General features: G+C 53.0%; 1 protein-coding gene across 3 annotated transcripts in view; it reads left to right on the top strand.

Moving 5' to 3' along the window:
- The window catches only part of TTC39A (tetratricopeptide repeat domain 39A), a 38,420-nt gene extending 14,633 nt beyond the window's left edge, over window positions 1-23,787 (top strand). Inside the window, exons 3-18 of one of the 3 annotated variants that reach the window (XM_060083464.1) lie at window positions 800-931; window positions 1,827-1,903; window positions 3,178-3,245; window positions 5,101-5,165; window positions 7,217-7,316; window positions 8,665-8,730; window positions 10,074-10,182; window positions 10,626-10,693; window positions 10,775-10,834; window positions 11,766-11,927; window positions 16,870-16,961; window positions 18,913-19,033; window positions 21,223-21,334; window positions 21,755-21,869; window positions 22,793-22,909; window positions 23,449-23,787. In XM_060083464.1, the coding sequence (XP_059939447.1) occupies window positions 800-931; window positions 1,827-1,903; window positions 3,178-3,245; window positions 5,101-5,165; window positions 7,217-7,316; window positions 8,665-8,730; window positions 10,074-10,182; window positions 10,626-10,693; window positions 10,775-10,834; window positions 11,766-11,927; window positions 16,870-16,961; window positions 18,913-19,033; window positions 21,223-21,334; window positions 21,755-21,869; window positions 22,793-22,909; window positions 23,449-23,572 (1,588 nt within the window). In that variant the 3' untranslated portion in view covers window positions 23,573-23,787. Of the gene's footprint in view, window positions 1-799; window positions 932-1,826; window positions 1,904-3,177; window positions 3,246-5,100; window positions 5,166-7,216; window positions 7,317-8,664; window positions 8,731-10,073; window positions 10,183-10,625; window positions 10,694-10,774; window positions 10,835-11,765; window positions 11,928-16,869; window positions 16,962-18,870; window positions 19,034-21,222; window positions 21,335-21,463; window positions 21,513-21,617; window positions 21,684-21,754; window positions 21,870-22,792; window positions 22,910-23,448 lie in introns of those variants that run through there. The other 2 variants (XM_060083454.1, XM_060083472.1) reach the window with 2 other exon arrangements.
- The last annotated feature ends 397 nt before the right edge of the window (window positions 23,788-24,184 follow it).

Below are 24,184 nucleotides of genomic sequence, written 5' to 3'. Positions count from 1 at the left end.
CCCTTTGGGAGGGAGCCCTGGATTCCCAGTGGCCTTTGAGCCATTTGAGGGCCTTGACAGATGAGTCAGGGGATGCGGGGGTAGGGGATGGGCATTTCAGGCTGAGGGAACAGCAAGGACAAAGCCCTGCAGGAGGGAAAATGTGGGCTTTTCTCGAGGAGAGTGTGTGTGGTTCAGTGTGGTATAGTCTTGAATGTGACCAGATGGTGGGTCAGAAGCAGAAGTGATAAGAGGGCTGGGCTGGAGAGGTGGGCAGGGCCTGTGAATTGTGGAGCCTCGGGCCCCCAGCATTGTCTCATGGGATGTGGAAGTCACGGGAGGGCTCAACCAGAGAGCAACAGGATCAGATGATGGGGTGGGGAGAGGCAGGAGGTGGCGAGGTCAGTGAGGTCCAGAGAACAAGGATGGGCAAGCCCGAGGTGGGGCTTGAGGAGAGAAGAGACCCCACAGGCAGGACCTGCGGTAGGTGGGGCAGCAGGGGAGTACCGCCTCAGGCCAGCACACTGCTGAGCTCTTTCGGAGTCCTCACGGCAGCCTTGCTGCTGCCGTCCATATGGAATGGGTGAGAAACCGAGGCTCAGATTGGGAGAGTCACTTAGAGCCACTCAGCAGGAAGAAGAGATGCTGGGATCCGAGGCCTTCTGAGCAGCAATGGGTCAGCCCTTGGCGAGTCCCTTCCCCTCTCTGGATCTGTGTTTCCTCCCATGCGGGACGGGGGAGGGGACGGTGGGTGATGACACAGGGTCAGCTACCTTGGAGTTCTAGGAGTTTATGCTCTCGTGTCCCTTCTGTCTGGCAGAACCAAGGAGAGCATGTACCACTCACTGACGTATGCCACCATCCTGGAGATGCAGGCCATGATGACCTTTGACCGCCAGGACATCCTACTTGCTGGCAACATGTTGAAGGAGGCCCAGTCGCTCTGTCAGAGGTCGCAGCCGGGGGTGTGGACAGGGATGAAGGGTTGTGAGGCCCATCCTTCTGTCACCTTGGCCTATCCCAGTGCCTGACATGCCACTATTAGTCCTACTCCTTTTGGCTAAAAAAAGGTGTCCCCAAGTGCTAAAAGCCGTCCCTGTTAGCACTGCCTCAGGAGCTGTGTTGTCTGAGCCAGTCACGGAGGGCTTCCAGGGGCCAGGCTGGCTTGGGAGGAGACAAATCCTGGCTCTGTCATGTAATAACTCGCTGACCTTGGGCAAGCCCCTTTCTGGTCTGAATTTTCCTCATCCGTGAAATGGGTGTGATGACAGGGTTGTTGTGGGGACTGAATGAAGATATCCGTTACGGGACCTGGTGCATAGTTTGTGTTCAGTACATGTTAACTGCCTGAACGCGTGAATGAATAGACCCTCAGGGTTCATGCACAGGTGGAGTCGTTATTCACTGGGACACACCCCTGCCTGCCCTAGGCCAGGCCCTGTGCTGGGCACTGGCCACCCAGGGAATCATCAGACCCCGGCCCCTCTGACGCCTGAACTGCCTGATCGGGGAGACAGGCACAGACAGTAACACCCCAGCCCAATGCAGGGAGGCTCATGGGGTCGTGGGGGTCCAGCTGGAGGAACAGGAAAGGCATCCTGGAGGAGGTGATGCCAGAGCTGGGTCCTGTAGGGTGCCTAGGAACTGGCCAGGGTAGAGCAGGCAGGGGAGGGGGCTTCATGCAGAGGCAACAGCAGGGGCAAGGGTGTGAGAAGGCGTGGACTGGGGGGAGTTGCCAGGAGTTTACTGTGTGGAGTCCTACGGGAGGGGCAGGAGATGCTGTTGGAGGCGCCCAGGCCCCTCGCTCACCCTCCCTGAATGACCTGAGACCCCGTTTTCCTCTTCAGGCACCGGAGGAAGTCCACTGTAACAGATTCCTTCAACAGCCTGTTGCACCGCCCCACTATGGACCAGTTCACGGAAGGTGTGGCATCTGGGATGTCCTCTCAACTCTGCTGACACCAGGCAGCCCGGTTCCAGGCCCAGGAAGGGGTGGGAAGGGACAGCTGTCCTCCCAGTTGTCACCCAGGGGGCCGGGCCCTGCCCTAGACACTGGGACACAAATGGGTCAGACCTGGGGCCTTTTGAGGACTGGTCTCAGGTGGCGGGGGTGTGGGGTGGGGTGAGGGCAGTGGTGCAGGGGAGACTCACTTACCTGACAGTATTACCTGCTGGAAATGGGGTAAGAAAATGCTGTCGCAAGGTCCGTGCACTTTGCTCCTCAGGCCAGTGTAGGCTTAGGACTGTGTGTGCAGTTAGGTTTACTGGTTTAATTCTCTTAGTGATCTCACATGCTCCTGAGGGGAATGTGGTCCTAGAGGCTGACACACTGAGATGAAACAGCTGGGGGCCGTGGAAGAGAAGGTCTGGGCCGCCAGAGCCCTGTGGCACCTTTGTGCCGTGACCACATGTGGCAGTCCTGGAGACAGCAGCAGCCAACCATGAGCAATTTGGGGCCCTTTAGTGCAGGGGCGAATGGCCCTCCCCACCTCGAGAGCCCTTTGAAGGTCCCAGTGCGAAACAGCGCTTATGATGGTGCCACTTCCTACTTCCTACCTTCCATGGCTCCCACCTGCCCGCAGGACCAAATCTGCAAGCCTCCACCAGTGTTTAAGACCCTTTACAGCCAGCCTTCTGCCCCTCATCTTTCCCTGTCCCCTAAATCTCTCCCTGCTCCACCCCATTTCAACCTTCTGTGGCTCAGCTGTCCCCCAGGCACCTGAGTTGTTTGGCTTGCCTGGACCTCTGCCGAGAAAGCTCTTCCTGCCTCATCCTTCCATCCCACGTTCAACTCAAACAGCCCAGCTCAGGTGTCTTCTTCTGGAAGTCTTTCCTGACTCCTCGGGCTGCGTTAGTTCTCCTTCCTTACTCCTGCAGCCTGTGGCTTCCCTGGGTTGATCCCTTCATCCCAGCACTGTAGGGGTGTTGGTGCACAGCACCTACAGTGACGCCCGGGGGACAAGAGAACAAGGCCCAGGGCCCTGTGCTGACGTTCTCGGGGGTGGGGTCAGGTGTGTGAGCTAATTCAGGGCAGTGGTGCGTGCCACCAAGGAGCCTGGTGATGGGGATTCGGGAGGTGGCAGGCAGGTGCTGACTCAGGCTCCCTTTGCCTTTTGGGAAGTGGGATGAGGAGGATTTGGCCCAAGCCTCCTGCCAAGAGTCCCAGGAGGCCGCAGGGCTTTGGTTTTCTCCCTGCAGTGGAAATCCACGCTGAGGTCTGCTACGCAGAGTGCCTGCTGCAGAGAGCAGCCCTGACCTTCCTGCAGGTAGGAACCCTCTTCTTGTACAAGCAGCCTGGGGGTTTCAGAAGATGGATCACCACGTCTTAGCCTGAAGGGTCTAGAGCAGCCGTGCCCAGCCCCCTTGGGGTTGAGGCGAGGACTGAGGCTCCGTCACCCCAACACTCCTGGCCCTGGGCAGGCTCAGTGGCAGAGGTGATGGGCCCTACCCCTCCACACGGAGCACACACGTTCCCACCCACTACCAGGATGTGCTTCCATCTCGTGACTGCTGCTTCCCTGCTGTTTTTATGTCACGGGGGTGACAGAGCCTGCTTTACATTTGATTCATTCAGCAGACTAGTCTGAATGAATCAAACGTGATTCCTTCAAGAACTTGTAGAACCTGCAACATACCAGGCTTTGTATGTACATTACAGGCATGTTGTTTTTACATACCTTATACACATTGCATGTTTGTTTTTACCTACATTTCTATGTATTATTTAATCAGCACCTCACAGGCCTATGATGGGGAGGATTAGTGGGGGAGGAACTGCTTTCCCAGGGTCACATGGTTAGCAAATGGCAGAGCTCGGATTTGAACCAGGTCTGGCCAACTCAGAGCCTATGCTCCTCACCACAGTGGAAATTATGAGAACCATCACGTCATGATTTTACCAAAAAGCCTGAATTATAATTATAAAATATAATCGTCATGTAAATAGGTGTACTGGGGTTGGGAGGCACATATAAATTTTATTGTTGGGGTACTGTTTATTTTTGTTAGTGATTTTTCTATCTTTTTGGACCTCAGATGATTAGAATTGGATTAATCTGAATTCTTCGTTAGGATCACTGTAATAATTGCACCATGACTGGCCTTTTATTTCTGTTGTTTGTTTACTCTATTATTACACATAATAAATAATCGCCCACGAACCCCCCACCCAACCGGAGAACAGAACCCTGCTGGCACATCTCCTTGCCCTCTGCCTCCCTTCCCCCAGGGGAAACCACTACCTAGAGTTTGTATTTATCATCCCCCGCCCTATTTTTTAAAAATGGTTTTCTCGACTTCCTGTTCATGTCTGAACAGCATATTGTTACGTTTTAGTTGCCTTTGAGCTTCTTAAGGCCTCAAGCTGTGTGGGACTTGCTTTCTTCACCCAACCGTACGTGGCTGTGTAATACTGCCTTCTATGAATATACCAGTTTGTTTATCCATTATCCTGCTGAAGGATATCTGGGTTGTTTCTGGTTCTTGGCTACTATGAACAGTGATTCTGTGAGCATTCTTGAAGTTGTTCATCCATTTCTCTTGGGTGTATACCTGGGAGTGGAACTGTCAGGTGGACTGTAGGTATTGGTGCTTTTTTTTTTTGGCTGCACTGTGTGGCATGCGGGATCTTAGTTCCCCAACCAGGGTTCGAACCCGTGTCCCCTCTAGTGGAAGCACGGAGTCATAATCACTGGACTGCCAGGGAAGTCCCCAGGTACTGGCGCTTTAAATTACAAATGTGATAAATACCTGCTTGTTGTAAAAAAAAACACAAGCAATCCAAAAATGAACGTCTCCCTTCCTTCCCCATAGTCCCTCCTCTGTTAACCGGTGGGAGCATCTCCTTCAGGCCTCTCTGCACGCACATAGTATATGTACATGTGAGCCTGCTACAGGAGGTTGTGGTTGAGCCCTGGGCATTGTGGAGGTCTTGTTTGGCAAGCAAGACCCTCATCTCAAGTACCAGGGGTAGAGTGGGGAGGCCTCTGACCCCACCCACGCGGGGCCCCTCATAAAGCTGGGCCCAGGGAGGGCCAGGCAGTATCCAGAGCCTTGTATGATCCCTCTCAAGCCTGTGGCTACCCACCCAGGCCCGGCTCTTAGCATCTCTCCCCCCTGCAGGACGAGAACATGGTGAGCTTCATCAAGGGTGGCATCAAAGTTCGAAACAGCTACCAGACCTACAAGTGAGTGGGGCTGGCCTGGGGGGCCTGAGGCCACAGCATCTACTGCCCTGTGCCCCTCAGGCTGCTTTGTGGGAGGTAGAGGGCACTGGCTGGAGGCAGGAAACCTAGAATGCTGTGTGACCTCAGGTAGATTTCTGCACCCTCAGGACTTCAGTTTTCTGAAATATTATTCCCCTGGGTGTATCCGTTCATTTGGTCCCCCTGAGAGCTGACTCTGTGCCTGACCCTGAGCTAGGGGAAAACAAGGCACGTGTTCTGTACAAACAGCCCAGTCTGGTGGGGGTGGGAGAAAGACACAGGAACAGTCATTTTGAGAATAGCAGCAGGACTCCTACACATCCGTAAAGTCCCCGTCCACGTGCCGCTTTCCCCATAAAGCCTTCCTTGAACCCTCCAGTACACAGGGATGATGCTTACATAATACCACCTCTCCAAACTGGGAGCTCCTCGAGAGCCAGATTATTTCCATGCCATCTCAGCACTGGGCCACACGTAGGCCATGTTTATGGGGCAAAGAATTAAGACTCAGTCCAGAGCACTTCTGCCCAATGTGGTCCCACAATCCTTATCTACAATTCCAAAATCAGAAAAGCTCTGAAAATAATTAACCCTCCCCCCTGCCCCAAGTTTGGCATTGAAACTCCTTTTCCATTAAAAGTTGACTTGAATTGACTTGAGACTATCATCTTTATTTTCCCCACTTAATGTGACTATTTCCCTGCAGAGAGATGGTGAGTTTGATTTCCAGGTATTACTAGGGTATAGCACACCATGCAGTATATGGACACCACACTGCTTTGTGGGTCCTGCTGGAATTGTTCAGGGAAACCAGACTGTGTTCTGGCCCTTGTAGTCTCCCTACCAGCTGCCAGAGTGATGTTTTCAAAGCACAAACCTTGTCAGGTCAGTCAGTCCCTGCTAACTCCTGAGACCCCCCCACCTCTTGCTCTTAGAATAAAGTCCTGGGTCCTACCGAGTCATTCTTGGGAGGTCCCCCTGTCCTCCTAGCCATAGCTCCCGTCCCACCGTGCCTCAGACATTTGGGCCTTCCCTCAGGTTTTCAAACATGCCAGATTTCTACCTCAGGGCCCCGGGCCACACTGTCCTCTCTGCCAGGAACACTTTGTGCCAGGCTAACTCCTCCTCCCTCAGTTTTCAGCTCAGATGTCAGCTCCTTGAGGAAACCTTCCCAGAACCCCAAACTAGGCCAGGCTCCAGGGTTCCTCCTCATCCTCACAGTGACTCGATAGGGGTCTGTCTCTAAGAGCGGGAGAGTTGTGAGGACAGCAGCTTGATGGCTTTGCTCCCTGCTGTCCTCCAGTGCTTGGCACAGAGAAACCTTAGTCCGTGTTTGCTGAGCGAATGCCCTCAAGATGCTCATGGCCTAGAAGGGAGGCAGGTACATCTTTAAAGCCCCTGTCCTGCCCCAGGCAGACTGGGATATGGACTCTGAGCTATTGGTGACCAGAAGAAAGAGGGTTGGATTCCAACCAAGAGACGCCAGGAAGACTTCCTCAAGGAGGCGGTGTTGGAGTTAACCCAGGGGTTCCCAACTGGGGGCGGTTTTTCCTCCCATGAGACGTCTGGCGATGTCTGGAGACATTTTGATTGTCATACTGGGGGAGGTTGCTCCCGGCGTCTAGTGGGTAGAGGCCAGGGCTGCTGCTTTACATCCTAGGACGCACAGAATGGCCTCCTGCCCCAACCTGAACAAAGAAATTTTCCGGTTATCCAGCCTAAAATACCAGTAGTGCCGAGGTTGAGAAACTGTTGTAGACAGAATGCAGAGCGCGAGCAAATGCCTAGATGTTGGACGAGGCGGGTGTGCTGGGGCTGATATAGCTGGAATTCAAGAGCAAGCGGTATGTCATTATGATGGGAGATGGGGCTAGAAATTCCTCGAATATCAGCTCTCTGGACTGCCAGACGATTACAGATCCACCACCAGGGAGTTCTGAGATCAGCTAGGAGTATAGGGGCAAGTTGGGCCCAGCTGGAAGAGGACCCAGCCCCGCAAATGTGGCTGAAACAGGCTTTGCATCCCTCCGCAGGGAGCTAGACAGCCTCGTGCAGTCCTCACAGTACTGCAAGGGAGAGAACCACAGGCACTTTGAAGGAGGTGTGAAGCTCGGTGTGGGAGCCTTCAACCTGGTGAGTGCGCATGCCCTCCCCACATCCACAGTGTCTGGGCTCAAGATTAATCTCCCCTGCACATCCCTGCCCTACCCATGGCCTCTGCCGAGCTACTATCCCGCGCCCCAGTGATGAAGCAGACACGTGGCCAGCCTGGGGGCTCACAGCTGGGGTGGAGATGGGGGCTGGCTGTGGCTCCAGAGTCCCTTCTGTGCGTTTCTTCCCAAGGCAAGTTGAAAGCTTGCAATCCACTATAGTGGCAGTATTTACAGCACCAGAAACTGACAAACACAATACATCAGGGCCTTTTCCTCCCTGGAGGGCTGGTGGTTAAACATTAACCAGTGGCAGGGAAGGAGACAGGCCTGGAAACAGCTGACGACCCACAGGGAACAGAGAGCCAGGACTCCTTCCTGGGGGAGCCCGGGAAGGTTTCATGGAGGGGATAGTATTTGAGCTGGATCTGGAAGGATCCATAAGCGGGGGAAGTTTTCCAGGCAGGAAGGGCATTCTAGGCAGAGGGAACAGTGTGAGCTGAGGCAGGGAGGCTCAGAAGCATTGTGCCTGCTCCTGGGAGGAGGAGCTGCTCTCTGACAATTCAGACTCCTGGCCCTGGGTGGCCAGGGACTTACCCAAAAGTGTGAGTGTGGCAGGGGGTGGCTTTCTCCCCTCTAGGCAAAGCCTGTTCTGATGGGGGGTCCCTGCCCCTCTCTGGGTTCCAGATTCCCCATATGTAAAATGGGAGCAGTGATCCTGGCCCAAGTGTTGGGAAATACAAGCTGCCAAGTGCATCAGATACTTTAGCAGGTTATAGCTGGACTGTCTGCTGTTCGAGAACTGGCTCCACCTCTGATGAGCTGTGGTGCCTCAGACATATCCTGTCACTTATCTGTGCCTCTGTTTCTCCGTCTGTTGAAAGGGGTTAGTAATCCCTTCTTTGCAGGACTGTTCTGAGGATCAAATGCAATGACAGAGCCCCTGGTACAAAGTAGGGATTCAGTGTAATAATAATAGCTAACTGCTAGGTGCAGGCCCTATTATGTGCTTCACATATATTAATTTGATCCATCTGGTAGGGGCTATTATTATTTCCATTTTACAGATGAGGAAACTGAGGCAGAGAGAGGAAATGTAACTGTCCGAGCTGGGAGTGGTGAGACTAGGATTTAGACGCAGTCTGCTCCTAACTGTCCCTCTGTAGTGCCTCTCTATCTGGGGAAGTTGGCTTTTGGAAACCTAGGGCCTCCTCATGGGCATTCCAGAGACAGGGCCTGCACCTCTGGGATTACCCCCAGGACTCTGGAGGCTTGGAGATTGGGAGGGTCAGCCCCCACCCCTTCACGTGTCCACCTGCCTCTTCCTGCAGACGCTGTCCATGCTTCCTACCAGGATCCTGCGGCTGCTAGAGTTCGTGGGGTTTTCAGGAAACAAGGTAACCACCTTTCTTCTGGGGATCCCAACCTGCTCAGCCCTAGGGCTGCAGCTCAGCTGGACAGGGTGAGGCTGAGGGACTGCGGGGCCTGAGTGCCAGTCCTGGCTCAGCCCCCCTCAGTGTGTGGCCCTGGACAAGGCTCAGACCTCTCTGGACCTCAGTCTCCTCTCCTGCAAATGGGGCCATTGATCCCTTCCTAGGGTAGAGAGGCTCTAGGGTAAGTAAGGGTGGGTGTGAAGAGCAGCTCCTGGGGTCCTTCAGGGGCCTGGGGCCATATTCTCTGAGCCTGGCAGGTGTCAGGAACCTGGTCCTTCTCCCCTCAGAAGACCTTGAGCAAGTCCCTTACCTTGGGACCATTTTCTGATCTGGGAGATGCCCAAGGGAAGCCCTACTGTGCGCTGGGCCTTGAGGTGGAAACCAGAGGACTCAAGCACCCAGAGGCTTTACTGAGGGCAGGAACCTGAGTGCCAGGTAGCAGATCAGGGAGGGCTCCCTGGTGGAGGAGGCCTGATGTGGTACAAGAAGCATTAACCTGGAAGTCAGGAGCCGTGGGTCAGTCCAGCCTCATCCCCTTCTCCCTGTGAGTCTGAGCAAGGCCCACCCTCCTCTGGGCCTCTTTTTTTTGTAAAACAAGGGGCTTTTTTTTTTTTTTTTTTCCACATCAGGTCAATGTTTCTCCAACTTGGACTTTCTCCGTCCCTTCCTGATTTTTGCCATGTCCACACACCTCTGTATTATTACTTATGTATCATTTTTCTCAAATGTGATTCATATTTTTTAGTTAGATTTATTTAAAGGAAATATTACTACACAGAAAACCCGTATTATGTGGCACAATAAGAACATAATCATAACAATTAATACTACAGGAACTGAGCAATCTTACGAAAGCCCTGTCTGTGCCCTGAGCCTGTGGTTAGGATTATCTGCCTCCTTGTCATTCCTACTCCCCCACCAGACTTGGGGCTGCTCAGGGCCTTGGTGCCCACCATGGGGACTGAACAAGTGAGTAAAGGGGGGAATGGGGAAGGGGCTATTGAGGAGGTAGGGGACACCCACACCTTTGCCCTGGCTGTGGCAGCTGTGTCCCCTGCCCTCAGGAAGGTGGCTGAGGCACTGAGAGGGGCAGCCCCTTGTTCAGGGTTGCACAGCCTGGGAGCAGCTGACCCGGCCTCCAGGGCTCCAGACTCGGAGTCCAGCACTCTCTGGTCCCTTCTGTGGCAGTGTTGCCCTCACACCTGTCCAGTGGCCTCCCAGGCCCCTCCCCCCCTCCCTGGGTCCCGTGGAGGACCCTGGGGAGCTCAGGCCGTGCTGGCCTCAGCCAGTCCCCGTCTTTCCTCCAGGACTACGGGCTGCTGCAGCTGGAGGAGGGGGCATCGGGGCACAGCTTCCGCGCCGCGCTCTGTGTCATGCTGCTGCTGTGCTACCACACCTTCCTCACCTTTGTGCTCGGTAGGAGCGCGCTCGGGGCGAGTGCTGGGGCCTCTGGGCTTTGGTTGGCTCTAAGGGCGGGGGTGAGAGGGCAAGGGGCTGCAGACCCTGCTCGGGCCCCCAGGACTGGGGACGGGGCACTGAAACCAGAAACAGCAGAGCCGAGTCAACTGTCCTGGGGCCTGGCCTGCTGACCACTCGCTTCCTCACAGTGTGACTGGGTTCCAGCCCCAGTTTTCTCATCTGTGAAATGGGGGTGGGTCATGCCCACCTCAGAGAGGGTGTGAGGATGCTGTAGGCTGTACTGTCTAATTCAATCCTCACATCACCCTGGAGATAGAAGAGTTATCATCCCCATTTCACAGAGGGGAAACGGAGACCCTGAGAAGCCCCTGGTAGGTTGCTGGGAGGAGGCTCACCAGGGAGGATGGTGACGTGTCCTATTGTTCCCCCACCTCCTTCAGGCACTGGGAACGTCAACATCTCGGAGGCAGAGAAGCTCTTGAGACCCTACCTGAAGCGATACCCTAAGGTGAGCCCTACCTCCTGGCAGATACTCCCAGCCCACGTGTGCCTTGCGGACCCACACGGACCCACATGCGTGTTGTTGCAGGGTGCCATCTTCCTGTTCTTTGCGGGGCGGATTGAAGCCATTAAAGGCAATGTTGACGCGGTGAGTAATGGGGGTCGGAGCCGGTGCCGGAGGGCCCTTGGGTCTCCCAGGCCAGCAGGGAAACAGATACACACAGACGAACTCGGGGACAGGGCAGACTGGGAGGAGGGCCCCGAGAGAGGACTTACGGGAGAGCCGGGGCAGGAGAGGCATTTCCGACTGAGACAGTCTGGGAAGACGAGGGAGGAGTTGGCGTTTGTGGTGAGTAGGATTTGACCGGGGGATGGAGGGCTACGGCATCCTTGAGTAAGGCAGAGAGGTGGGAAGACCCACTGTCCAGTGCAGGGCGACAGGCTGGAACCCGGTGCCAGGGGCTGAAGCGGGCACCTTGAGGGTCTGGCTAAGGAGTCTGGGCTCTGTAGGTGAGAGGGAGCCGTCGAAGGGGTGAGAGAGGGGAGGGTCACGGTCCGGGCAGCATCCCCAGCATTAAGCCAAGGCCCAGTACGGACTCCATGACCTGGAGTCCTGGCGTCTCCCGCTGGTCCTGGCTGTGGTTCCTCAGGCAGCAGGACAGATGCCCGAGGTCCAGGTCACTTCGTGGGGGCTTCTGGAACCTTTGGAGTTTGCTCTGAGACATAGACGTTATTATTAGATCACTTTAAGATTAGCACATTCCACTGCCTGTTATCCCTGCATTATAGCTCTGTCCCACCCTTTCATTTTGTGCTGCAAGACCAGAGTCCCCAGGAGGGGCAGTAACTGGGCCCAAGGTCGTGTAAGACTTAGGCGGTAGAACCAGGACTGGAGGCCACAACTCCTGTCTCCCCGATGCTGCCCCTCGCCCCCTGCCCGTGCCTGGCACAGGGCTGGGCCGCTGTGCACGGCAGGAGGCTGGGGCTACTGTGGAGCTGGGCCGGGACAGAGGGTGCAGAGAGCAGGGCGGGGGCGGGCCAGGGGACGCCCACCGAGGCTGACCGGCAGGTGCCCACAGGCCATCCGGCGGTTCGAGGAGTGCTGCGAGGCCCAGCAGCACTGGAAGCAGTTCCACCACATGTGCTACTGGGAGCTGATGTGGTGCTTCACCTACAAGGGCCAGTGGAAGATGGCCTACTTCTACGCAGACCTGCTCAGCAAGGAGAACTCCTGGTCCAAGGTGGGCTGACACCATGTGCTGGGGGCACAGGGGGGACCAGGCCAACCCAGACTGGCCATGAGCCCCCAGAGCAAGGGCCAAACCCCTAACTGAACGCAGATGTCTCAGCTGGTATTTAACCAAAACCACAAATTCTACTAGGCCTCAGGGTTGGAAGAAACTAAAGACCATGAGGAACAGATGACCTTTAGAACTACAGTGTGTCGAGATTTTTAGTCACAAGGGACAGAAGTGTGTTGTGACTCACATGGTCTATATGAGTGTCGCCCAACAGAACTTTCCATTACCGTGGAAATGCTCTATTTCTTTTTTTAAATTTAATTTATTAATTTATTTTTGGCTGCGTTGGGTCTTCGTTGCTATGTGCGGTCTTTCTCTAGCCGCGGCAAGCGGGGGCTACTCTTCGTTGCGGTGTGCGGGCTTCTCTTGTTGTGGAGCATGGGCTCTAGGTGTGCGGGCTTCAGTAGTTGTGGCATGCGGGCTCAGTAGTTGTGGCACGCAGGCTCAGTAGTTGTGGCTCACGGGCTTAGTTGCTCTGCGGCATGTGGGATCTTCCCGGACCTGGGCTCGAACCCGTGTTCCCTGCACTGGCAGGCGGATTCTTAACCACTGCACCACCAGGGAAGTCCTGGAAATGCTCTATTTCTGCATTGTCCAATGTGGTAGTCCCTAGCCATATGTGCACACCGAGCACTCGAAATGTGCCTACTGCAATTGGGAAACTGGATGTCTTCAATTTTATTCCATTTTAACTAATTTAAATGTAAAAAGTTACATGGAGCTAGTGGACATAGTACCTGACTATGCGGGTGTAAACATAAAAGGCTCATTGGTTCATATAACTGAAAATTCTAGGCACATCTGACTTCAGGTAGGGCTGAATTCAGGAATTCATATTATGTCGTCTGGGCTTGTTTTTTCCACCTGGGACTGTGCCCTCCTCTATAACATCTTTGTTGTACAGGCAGGTTCTCTCCATGTGCCAGCAGGGTGGCTATGGGCTGCCTGCCCCTAACTCACATCTTCCCTTTGGTTTCAACCAGAGTCCCTGGATAGAGCCTCACTGGTCTGGCATAGATCACAAGTCAATGCCTGGAAACAGGGGTGGGAGGACCCCTCACGGATTGGGAGTAGGAGATGGGTGGTTCTCCAGAAGAAAAATGAGGTGATGCCCCAGAATAAGTGTGGATGGGGGTGGGCATTAAAGAGATGCCATGTAGGCAAAACGAAGCAAAACAGATGCTCAGCACAGCATCTTATAGCTTATAACATCATGGTAAGTGATGAAATAAGTATCAGGCGTTATCATCATAGTAACGATAGCACAGACTTCCGAACCAAGGGTCTTAGCATCAGCTAGATCATCACAGAGCATCTGGTAGTGTCAAATCCGTAGCACTTGTGTCTCAATGACCTTGAATCCTTATTTCTCATCTCTCCCCCACCTCTGCATGAAAGTCCCTTTTCAGCCCCCCTACCTGGGGCCCCAGCTGAAAGGGAACTCTCTGGGTGTGGGCAGGTGGGGCCCACGGGAGGAGTGGGCTTTCACGGATCTCTGTGTGCCCAGGCGTTATCTCCTTCAGGCCCAGGAGGGACACTGAGGCTTAGAGAGGGTGTGTGACTTTCCTGGGCCACACAGCTGCTGTGAGGAGCAGAGGGAGGACGAGGCCTCCAGGTGTCAGGGGGTCTGGCTTCCTGAGTCTGGCTCAGCCTCCAGCTCTGTGACTTCGGGGAGGTCAGCCCCTCTTTCTCTGCAACGCTTTCCTCAGAAGGGTTTCCTGTGAAAGTAGGGGTTGTGGCACCCCGAGTTCTGGGGCTTCATTCATCCCTAATCTCCAGCACTTGGCCACCAGAGTCCACCAACTCCCAGCTCTAGGAAGTTGGCCTGTGGCCACGGCCATACGTGCCGGTCCCTCTGCTCAGCATTCTTCTCTGCCTGTACTATGCTGAGTCGTCCCTTTGGGCCCGTCACGTTTCCCACAGTGCTCGCAGCTTGGGTGACCAGAAACCAGATGGTGACGACTGTGTGCTCAGTGCCGTAACGGGGGAATCTGAGGGGAGCTCAGAGGCATCCCTGGGCAGCCCAGCCAAGGGGACAAGGAAGGCTTCTGGAAAAGGAGATGTCTGAACTGAACCTTGAAGGAGGAGGAATTAGGATGGCAGAGGGGAGGAAGTGGAAGTTCTCTCCCCAAACCGAGAGAACTGCAGGGGCATAGGGTTTGTGGGTGGGAGTGCAGAGGGACTGTGGAGGGACCGTCCCCCTCTAAGCCACTCGCTGTAAGCTTCTGGAGGACAAGGACTGTCTGATATCACAGAGCCTGGTAGAATAATCCAGCCAAATAAATATGTGGACTCAATAGGCAAACAGATAACTCTGGGAGACAGGAGTCCCATCAGGGAAGGTGGCTGCAGTTTTCCATCAGTGTGGCCCCAGAACATCCCCTGGTAACTTGGATGTCCATGGGTCTCACAACTCTAGGTCACTGCGTCCACCCTAATTCCTGTGGACTCAGTGAGGGTGTGCTGTCCTGGGGGAGTAAGAGAAGGCTCTTAGAGGAAGCCAGCAGACGAGCCTGGCAGAGAAAGGACAATGGCATCCCAGGCAGAGGGACAGCACAGGCAAAGGCCTGAGGTGAGTTCCAGGAGTGATGGGGAAGAGTGGCCAGAAGAGGAGGAGCCAGAAAAGTGGGTCACAAGGGCCCTGAGTGGCTGTTTGGGCTTCAGTCTGACAGTGGGGGAGCCCATGCTTGGGGTTTAGATTTGTGCTTTTAAGAAATCCCTCCTGGGCCTCCCTGGTGGCGCAGTGGTTGAGAGTCCGCCTGCCGATGCAGGGGATACGGGTTCGTGCCCCGGTCCGGGAGGATCCCATATGCCGCGGAGCGGCTGGGCCCGTGAGCCATGGCCGCTGGGCCTGCGCGTCCGGAGCCTGTGCTCCGCAACGGGGGAGGCCACAACAGTGAGAGGCCCGCATACTGCAAAAAGAAAAAAAAAAAAAAAAAAAAAAAGAAATCCCTCCTGCAGTCGCTGGGCACGCTCACACGCCGGGTCCTGTTCTAGGGCAGGACATACACAAATGAACCAAGCAAAGATCCCCTCAAGGCTCATGTTCTGGTGGGAAGAGAGAGAGACAAGAACCACACAAATAGATGATGGACAGTGTAAGATAACGTCAGGTTCCAGGAAGTGCGATGAAGAAAAATCGGGTAAGGTACGGGTGCAGGGCGTGATGAGCAGTGTGGTCAGGGGAGGCCTTTCTGAGAAGACACCAGAATGGAGTGAAGGAGCAAGCCATGTGGACATCTCCGTGAAGAACAGTCCAGGCAGAGGGCATTGGTGGCTATTAGGGCAAGAGGGGGAGGAAGCTGAAGCCGTGAGTTGTGTTCTGGAAGCAGCCCGGAGGCCAGTGTGGCTAGAGTGATACAAGTGAGGGGGCAACAGCGGAGGGGAACTGGAGAGGAAATGGGGCGGACCGCACAGGGTCTCGCAGGCCGTGACAGGGCATTTGGATGTTCTCCTAAGTGCGATGGGATACCGTGAGATGATGTCTAGGAGGGACTGATGTGATCTGCTTCTAAAAGGTCAGAGTGGCAGGTGGTGTGGAAAATGGCTTGCAGGGCCAGGAGGGGGAGCAGGAGATTGGTTAGGAAACCACGTGGACTAGGACAGCAGAAAGACATCCCTGGTGGCCCGGAGCAGGGAGATGCTGTGGAGGCTGGTGCAATAATTGAGGCGAGGGCTAGGGCGAGGCCAGTGGGATTTCGGAGCTATGTGGGAGGTAAAATCATGAGGGCTTGGTGGCTCACTACCAGGGCCGGGGAGAGGTTAAAGATGGGATGGGGAACAGATTTCACAGAGGGGAGCTTCTTCTCAGCACACCCCACAAAGACCAGCTTTTCCTCGTGTTGTGAAGGGCAGACCGGAACTGGGAGTAGCCCTGGGCTTCAGCATGGGTGGGGCTCCCAGGTGGAGGTTGCTTCCCACCTTCTCCTAAGACTAGACTCCAGGATGTCCTGCTCCGTTTCCTCCTCCACCCGCTACACTTGTTTGCTGGGTCACTGCCCCAGGTGGCAGGAGCTGTGGTTCAAGACTTGGCCACTGGAGGGCAGCACAGAGCCAGACTCCCCTGGCACTGGACTTCAGGCAAAGGGGAGCGGCTTTGGGGGATGGATTTTTGGCCGGGGGTGGGGGGGGTGGTTGTGGCAGCTTTCAGTGGCAGCTGTGGATCCAGTGGACAGACCCTTGAAGCCACACAAACCTGGGGTCACTCCCAGCTCTGCTCCTAGCAGCTCTGCCGTCCCAGGAAGTACAGGTGGGGTACGGATTCTTTTCTGGCATTGTCTTTGGGATCAAGTGAGGTGATGTATGTAGAGTGCCTGGCACACAGCAAGGCAGTTTCACCAAGGGGCCCTGAGCTGAGCCCTGACCCAGGGCCCTGTTTATTCTTTTGGCCTCACACCTCTTCTTGTACACATCCCATGCTTTATGCTAGTGATTTGTATCCTACGTACACACATCTCTGCCCTCCCTGGCTTTGATCAGGCTGTTCCCCTTGCCTGGAAGGTCCTTTTTCTGTCTCTGTGAATCTTCCCATTGGCCTTCAAGGGCCCAGCCTGAAGTGGCTGCTTCCCTGAAGCCTGTCTTTGTGTCTCCATCCTATCCTCAGCGCCACCCCGTGCATCCTCTACTTGCTTGAGTCTGCCCTGCTACTTCAGAGTGGAGAGGGCAGCTGCTTAGACAGGGCCCATCGTGGATTTAACTCCTAGCTCAAATCCTCAAGCTGCTTTGGCTTCCTCACCCAGTTTCTCCCCTGGGGCTTGGGGATAATACAATGTCAGCTACCATGCTGGGCCATAGTGAGGTTCCAGTAAGGTACTGGTGCCAGTTCAGCACTGTGATTGGAGGGCGGGTTGCTCACGCCTGAGTGTTGCTGTGCCTCACACAGGCCACCTACATCTACATGAAGGCTGCCTACCTCAGCATGTTTGGGAAGGAGGACTACAAGCCGTTCGGGGATGACGAAGTGGAGTTGTTCAGGTGGGTCCGACTGTTGCAGCCCATCTGCCCACAGCCAGCCTGAGCAGAGGGAGGTGGTGGGGTTGTCGTCTCCCCGACACTCCCCCCCAGTCACCCCACGTGCCTGTCCTTCCCTCCCATCGCCGCCGGGGCCTCCTGTCGCTGCTGGTGAGAGCCCTTGGAATCCGTTCAGAGGTTTTCTTTCACAAAAGTGGTTGTGTCAACATTCTTTCCACTGAACCTCTTTCACCTGGAGTGTAGGACAGATGTGGACACTGAGGTCCAGAGAGGTTCCTTCGGCTGAGTTAACCTGATCCACTCAGAAAAGCAGAGTTGGAATCACATAAACAGGATAAAATCTAGCCTCTGCCATTTGTTAGCTGTGTCACCTTGGACAATTTCAGGATCTGTAAAATGGGAATAACCACCCCTGCAGTGTTGTTTTGCGAATCAAATAGAGAATAGATTTAAAGAGCCTGGGGTAGGGCCTGGAGCCAGTAAATGGCGGCTGTTTTTATTCTTATCTGCACTACTGTGTTTGCCTTCTGCGAAGGGCCTAGAGCAGGGCTCAGCCATGGCAGGCTGAGGATGGAGCCTAGGGCTTTCCTCCAGTCATGGTGAGGGTTGGCCCCAACATGCAACATGTTAGGTAACCCTAGCTTCCTGGGCTGTCACAGTCACAGGGTGTTTATCATTTACTGAGTAACTGTGTCCCCATCTTATGTAACTCTTCCAGAAGATCTGTGAGGGTAAGAATCTGTGGGGGAGGAAGAGTAATTTTTTCTCCATCCTTCTAGGTTCTTGGCTGAGACCCTCATAATAAGATTAGCAGGAGAAAAGCAAACAGAAGTTTAATAACTCCTGTATACATGGGAGAGACTCAGGAAAACTGAGTTAACTCTCTGAAATGGCCCGAGCCATTACCTTAAGTGCCATCTCCAGCTAAAGGACAAAAGAAGATTTGGGGGGATAGGGAGCCAGTTGTGGGAGGTTTTCAGGTAAAAGAGGGTATGTGGTTGTTATGCAGATTTAAGTCTCTGCCTTCTCCACTGATAAGTTTCTAGAGATTTAGTTATCCTCCTCTTCCTGGTACAAAGAGAGAGAACCTTACAAATGGAGATTTCCCTTATAAATGTAAATGTCTCGTACAAAAAGTTAACTTCTACTAGGTTTTCAGAGCTTTTTGTGTGTCTGTTGTTTCTTAAAAATAATCAGCCTAAAATAATCTTTATGCCAAAGAAGCATATTTGGGGTAACAACTTCTCCCTTTTATATCATTGTCTCCATTTTAGGGATGAGAAAGCAGGCCCAGAGAGGTTCCACAGTGAATAAGCAGGGGAGGTGTTAGGTGGGGGACCTCACAACCAGGTCCAGCTGTTTGCTGGGCCTGGACAGCTCAGGTTCTGAAGGTCACAGCCATACCCCCATGATTGTGGCAGAGATCGAGGGTAAGGCGGAGCTGGGTGGGTGAGGCCCCAGATGTGGAGGCTTGCCCAGCTGCATACCACATTTTACCGTACCCTTGGGAACAGCTGAGGAGGCCACAACTCACGTGGCCAAAGTTAATGAAAGGTTTGTGCTGTGTGGTCTTGGGCAGGTCCTTCCCTTTATGAGTTTTAATATCCTCTGTGAAAGTAGGGTCAGACTTCCACTGGGCCCTTAGGAAATGGGGGCTGGGAGTAGAGAGAGACAACTAAAAGGCAGAGCAGGCCTGGGGGGTTTGTGTACAGTCTCACCTCTGCCTGCTGCTGCTTCTGGAGGAGCCCCTTGCCTAGCCCTACGAAGTGCTCGGGGCTTGGGGCAGGGCTTGTGAAATAAGGCCATAGCCACAGGCTGTGAGTCCAACACTCTCATCATATAGATGGGGAAACTGAGGCCCAGAGAGGGGCCAAGCAGAGGCTGGGCAGGCTGGGGACTCTGTCCTTTCTAGCATTTTCTTGCCCTCTCCCCACCCTCCTCATCTCTTCCACAGAGCTGTGCCGGGCCTGAAACTCAAGATTGCTGGGAAATCTCTACCCACAGAGAAGTTTGCCATCCGGAAGTCCAGACGCTACCTCTCCCCCAAACCTATCTCATTGCCCATCCCTGCTCTGGTGGGTAGGACGGTCTTGACTGGCTCTGAACTCCAGTTTGGGATTGTGGGGATGAGCTGAGAGCCAGGGATATATATAGCCACTGGCCCCGGGGGAAGTGGATGAGGGAAGAAAACCTCATGCCTCAGGTGCCTGGAGAGGATTTCACAATTCACCTGGTACTGGGTGGGGGACACAGATGAGCTGGAGCCTGCCTCAAGCTCTGAGAAAGCACTGGTCTACTAGGGATGGGGGTGGGGAGACAGGTGAGTCGGCTGCAGGCACCTCAAGGCAGAAAGAGCAGCCCCCCCCAGACAGCCCCACACCCCTGTTCCCAGGCAGAGGCATCCCTTGGCTGTTTATGTTTCCACCTGTTTCTATCTTGTCACACGATTAGAATTGTTGTTTACACTGTCCCGCCCTCACTGGACCAAGATTTTCTGAGGCTGGGACCATGTTATATTACAGTCAACTCTGAAATAACAGCAATTGCTGGCACTGTTGTTGGGCACTTGCTGTGTTCAAGGCTCCTTATACCCATTGCCTATGGCCTCATTTGATCCTCACAACAACCTTCTTAGTAGGTGCTGGTGGCATCTCCATTTTACAGAAGGGGATAATAAGGCCTAATAGATAAGGAGGAAGATAAAATATCTAGTAAGTAGATAAGATATAAGTAGAAAAATGAAATAACTTGTCCAAGTCCCATAGCTAGTGAGTTAGCCAGAATTTGAACCCAGGTAGTCTGGTTCCAGAGCCCATATTCTGAACCACGGTTTTGATGCTAATTCCATGCATGATTTGAGCAGGCATCAGAGAAGTTTCTAGTTTGTTAAGAGTCCTTGTTATTCAAATAATAAGGCAGCCAGCAAGGTAGAAAGGGTGCTGCTTCAGAGACCTGGCTCTGCTGTTCACTAATTGTGTGACCCTGTGTAGGGTCCCCTTTCCCTTAATGTAAATAATAATATATTCCTTGCCCATTTTATAGGGCAGTTATGAGAATCAGCTGATAAAACATGTTAAACACTTTAGAAATCAAAAAGTTCAATACTTATGTAGAATTTATTTAGAGCTCGTATCCTGAATATCTTTAAATAAAATTTGAGCTATTTTACAGGTTAAAATATACAATAAAGCTATTATCAAATGGGGGCATATGTTGTAAGGAAGGGCAGGGGAAGCAACTATACCAGAAATTTTGGGGAGAATTTCCAAAACTATAATCTGAAAAATGCTATTTGTGCATAAAATGATTTCTGTGATTAAATACATTTGGGAAAGACTGGCCTAAACAAAGTTTATATACTGTAGACCTTCTTGAAGCCTTCGTATGCTAATCTGCATGGTAGGTCTCCAAGGAGAAGCTTGAAGATGCAGTTTTTCCCTAACTTACTTGGCCACAGAACAATCTTTTAATGGAACACTTGCTAACTTGAGACCATATAACAACTTGATAAAACCTTGTCTAAACTTAAAATCCCTCCCTGGAACATAACAAAAGCCATAACAAAAGTCTTTATAGAACTTTATGTATACAAATCACTTTCACATCCATTGCCTGGTTTGATAGTTTAGGAAATGCTAATCTAAGCTAACAGAATTACTAGAATGAAAATTTAATTTAGTATTCTGAACTTCCTGGCAGTTAAGGCAAAAAAAGGCATCAGATATGTTTCATAGATGGATACTCAAGCTCAGTGCCTTGGCGAAATAGGAGAGAAGGTAACATGGTCTTAAGCTCCTCAAGTGCTTAAATTATGGTTCCTCCAATATAGGAGGCCCTATTAGCTGGATCAAGGAGGAGGACTCCCTGGAGAGTGTGGGGCATGACCTGGTCCTCAAAGAATGGGAAGAGTGTGGACACAGAGAGATTGGGAGAGAGCAGAGTAGTGCCCCAGGAAGCCATGAGCAGAAAAGTAACTGAAAACTATCGGCAGCTATGAGCAGAAGAGTGAGAATATGGGTCCATCTTAAATTTTCACTGGGGTAAGGAGAGATCTCAATAGTAAGTAAGAGATAAGACTCCCCATAACTCCCTCAAGTCCACAGCTTCAAAGGCTGGGCTGAGACTTGTCAAGGCTGGGCTGAGACTTCTAGAGTTAGAAGGGCCTTTAGTGATCCTCTGATCTGAGCTACCCATTTTACAGATGGGGAAACTTGAGGCCCCACTGGGGAGGAAACCTGGGACTGACTTGCTCCCCTGCCCCCAGGAAATGATGTACATTTGGAATGGCTATGCTGTGATTGGGAAGCAGCCGGAACTCACAGACGGGATACTTGAGATTATCACCAAGGCTGAAGAGTTGCTGGAAAAGGGCCCAGGTGACTACCCCCAGGCCCTTGAACCTGCCAGGCTGGGTCAGACCACAGGTCTTTACAGTTGAAGATTCCCTCTACCCAAAATGTCCTTCCTCACTTCTCTACCCTGGTAATTGTCCTTTGCCTTTCCAGACTGAGCTTCAGTGGCAGCTCCTCCAAGAAGCTGTCCCTTGTCCCCCAGGTAGGGTCAGGGCCTCTTCTGGGCTCCCACAACCCCCGGGCTTCCTTCAATCAGTCCTGGTATCACTGTATTGTCATCGTCTCAGTATCTGTCTTTCCTCCCCAGATGTGAGCTCCCTGAGGATGGGGACCATGTGTGAGCCGCCTCTGTCTCCCCAGGGCCCAGCACAGAGTAGGGGCTCCATGAGTAACTGCTGAAAAAATGAACAAACCTGTCATCTTCCCTCACTTCCCTATTCTCAGAGAATGAGTACTCAGTGGATGATGAGTGCTTGGTGAAGCTGCTGAAAGGCCTGTGTCTGAAATATCTGGGCCGTGTCCAGGAGGCCGAGGAGAATTTCAGGAGCATCTCTGCCAAGTAAGTGCCTCTGTGGCCGCTCCCGCTCCAGATGGCCTACTGCTGGGCCCGTGGCTCCAGGGCAGCATTTTCTGGGCTTCTCTTTCTCATGCACACATGCACAGTGCCTGACTCTGGACTACCCCTACTCACTCCACGTGTACTAGTGTCTATCCTGTGCCAGGACCCTTGCTGGGCACAGATCATTCCCATGTTGTCCTCTAGGGCCACCAGACTGCCCAACTACAGGAGCCCATCCGCAATGAGTTTCAGGTGAATGGTGCCCACTGGAGTTTGTAATTTATCAACTCTGCCCTTGGGGAGTGCAGATGTTAGAGAGAGACAGCTACAGGCAACTCAATCTGGTATGGTGAGGGCTGTGCTAGAGGAAAGCAGAGGACAGCAGGTGCCAGGAGGAGGGACCTAAACCTAATAATGCTAGATACCAGGAAAGGCTTTCCAGGGATGCCACTTAAATTGGGAAGTTCACCAGGCTGAGAAAGCAAGGAAGGAGGAGTTTTAAGTGGAGTAGGTAGAGCATGTGCAAATGCCTGGACACAGGAAAGACACCTGAGGTTGGGTGACAGTGGTCAGGTCCCTCCCTGCCTGGGTGAGGTTGTAGAGGGAAAGGGTTGCAGATGAAATAAAGGGAGGGTTGGGGACTGAGGTGGGGGTGGGCTAACTAAGGACATTGACATGAGCCATAGGTTGTCAGGGACTTGGGGCCCCAGGTGCAGAGGATCGGAAGGCTTTGCTGTGGATCTTAAGCCTTTCTAGGGCTAGGTAGTGGGAACCCTCCCAAATTGGAATTCAGATCAGAAAACCCCACAAGACCATGAGTTGGATCCTCCCATTGGGGAGAGGCTCAGGAGGAGTCTGAAGGACGTGCCTGAAGGATGTCTCAAGAGCAGAGCCTGTACGCCATGTTCTCCTCTGTCCTGCAGTGAAAAGAGGATTAAATATGACCACTACTTGATCCCAAATGCCCTGCTGGAGCTGGCCCTGCTGTTTATGGAGCAAGGCAGAAATGAAGAGGCTGTCAAACTCCTGGAAACTGCCAAGTAAGGCATGATTGCCCTTGGTCTGTCCTTTGTTCCCCATTGAGTGCAGGGTATGGGCAGAGGCGGCCAGGCAGCAGTGAGGGAGGAGGGTGCTGGCAGAGGCAGTATAGGCAGCCCAGAGGCTGGGCCCATGTCCCTGGGGAACCCAGCTCTCACCTGGCGTAGGGAGGCCTCTTCCTCAATTTACCAATGAGGAACTGATATCCCAGCATCAGGGACTGAGTTACCCAGGGTCACACCACAAGCCAGCTGCAGGGCTGGTGTGAAGATGCAGGTCTCCTGCCTTCCAGCCCTTGGATGGATCTACCTCTTGAAACCACTCCTTCAAGCACAGGGACCCAACAACAGGACCAAGAGTGGCACCAGAGGGCATGATAACAGGTAATCCCTATTAGTCAGGGCCCAACTCTTTCTTTAGACAGAGGTAGGGATCTAAGCCTCTAAAAATATTCCTTGGCTAGTGGGCTCCCACAGTTCAGACTAAAGGAAAAGCACTTCCTGGAGCAGCCTCATGTGTCTGATTCTCTGGTTTCTTCCAGGCAAAATTATAAGAATTATTCTATGGAATCAAGGACACATTTTCGAATTCAGGCAGCCACACTCCAAGCCAAGTCTTCCCTAGAGAATGGCAACAGATCCATGGTTTCATCAATGCCCTTGTAGTTTTGTGCAGCATTCCCAGGCTGGAAGACAGAGTCAGCTGGACAGAGCTCCTGGAAACATTTCAAAAAGATCCCCTCCCCCTGCCCTGCCGTTGGGGTCCACAGGTGCTCCAGTGGGATGACACGACATAGGTATCTGTGCAGAAGCGAAGCTGGCATTTTCACCAGTGTGGCCAAGGGCCTTTGCCAAGGACAGAGTAGCTGGAGCCCTCTGCCTGCCCTATCACATATACGGGTACTTGTTTCTCACTGTGATGTTTAAGAGAATGTATAAACAGTTTACATTTTCCTTAGAAATACATTGATGGGATCAAAGTTGGCTTTGGAAAAAACTACCAACCAACCACCTGTAAATCATTGTTTTAACCCATACTGATGTGGAGGTAAATCTATGATGCCAAGGGCCAAAGTGCTTTTCAGACTTCAGCGAGGTCTCAGCTTCCAGGGCTGGAAGGACCCAAAGGAGGATCTGCACCGCAGGCTTTGAGGTTTCTGGGGGTTGGACATAGAGGTTTCACACACTCCCACTACCTTTCTTCTTACACTCCCTTTGTAACAACTTTCCAATTTAAAAAAAATCAAACACGTCTTTTTAGTGAGATAATTTTGAGTC

This window comes from Mesoplodon densirostris, chromosome 2 (genome assembly GCF_025265405.1).
Source record: "Mesoplodon densirostris isolate mMesDen1 chromosome 2, mMesDen1 primary haplotype, whole genome shotgun sequence".
Lineage (NCBI taxonomy): Eukaryota > Metazoa > Chordata > Mammalia > Artiodactyla > Ziphiidae > Mesoplodon > Mesoplodon densirostris.
Note: the sequence above shows the minus strand (reverse complement) of the source record. Positions and strands in the feature narration are given on the sequence as shown.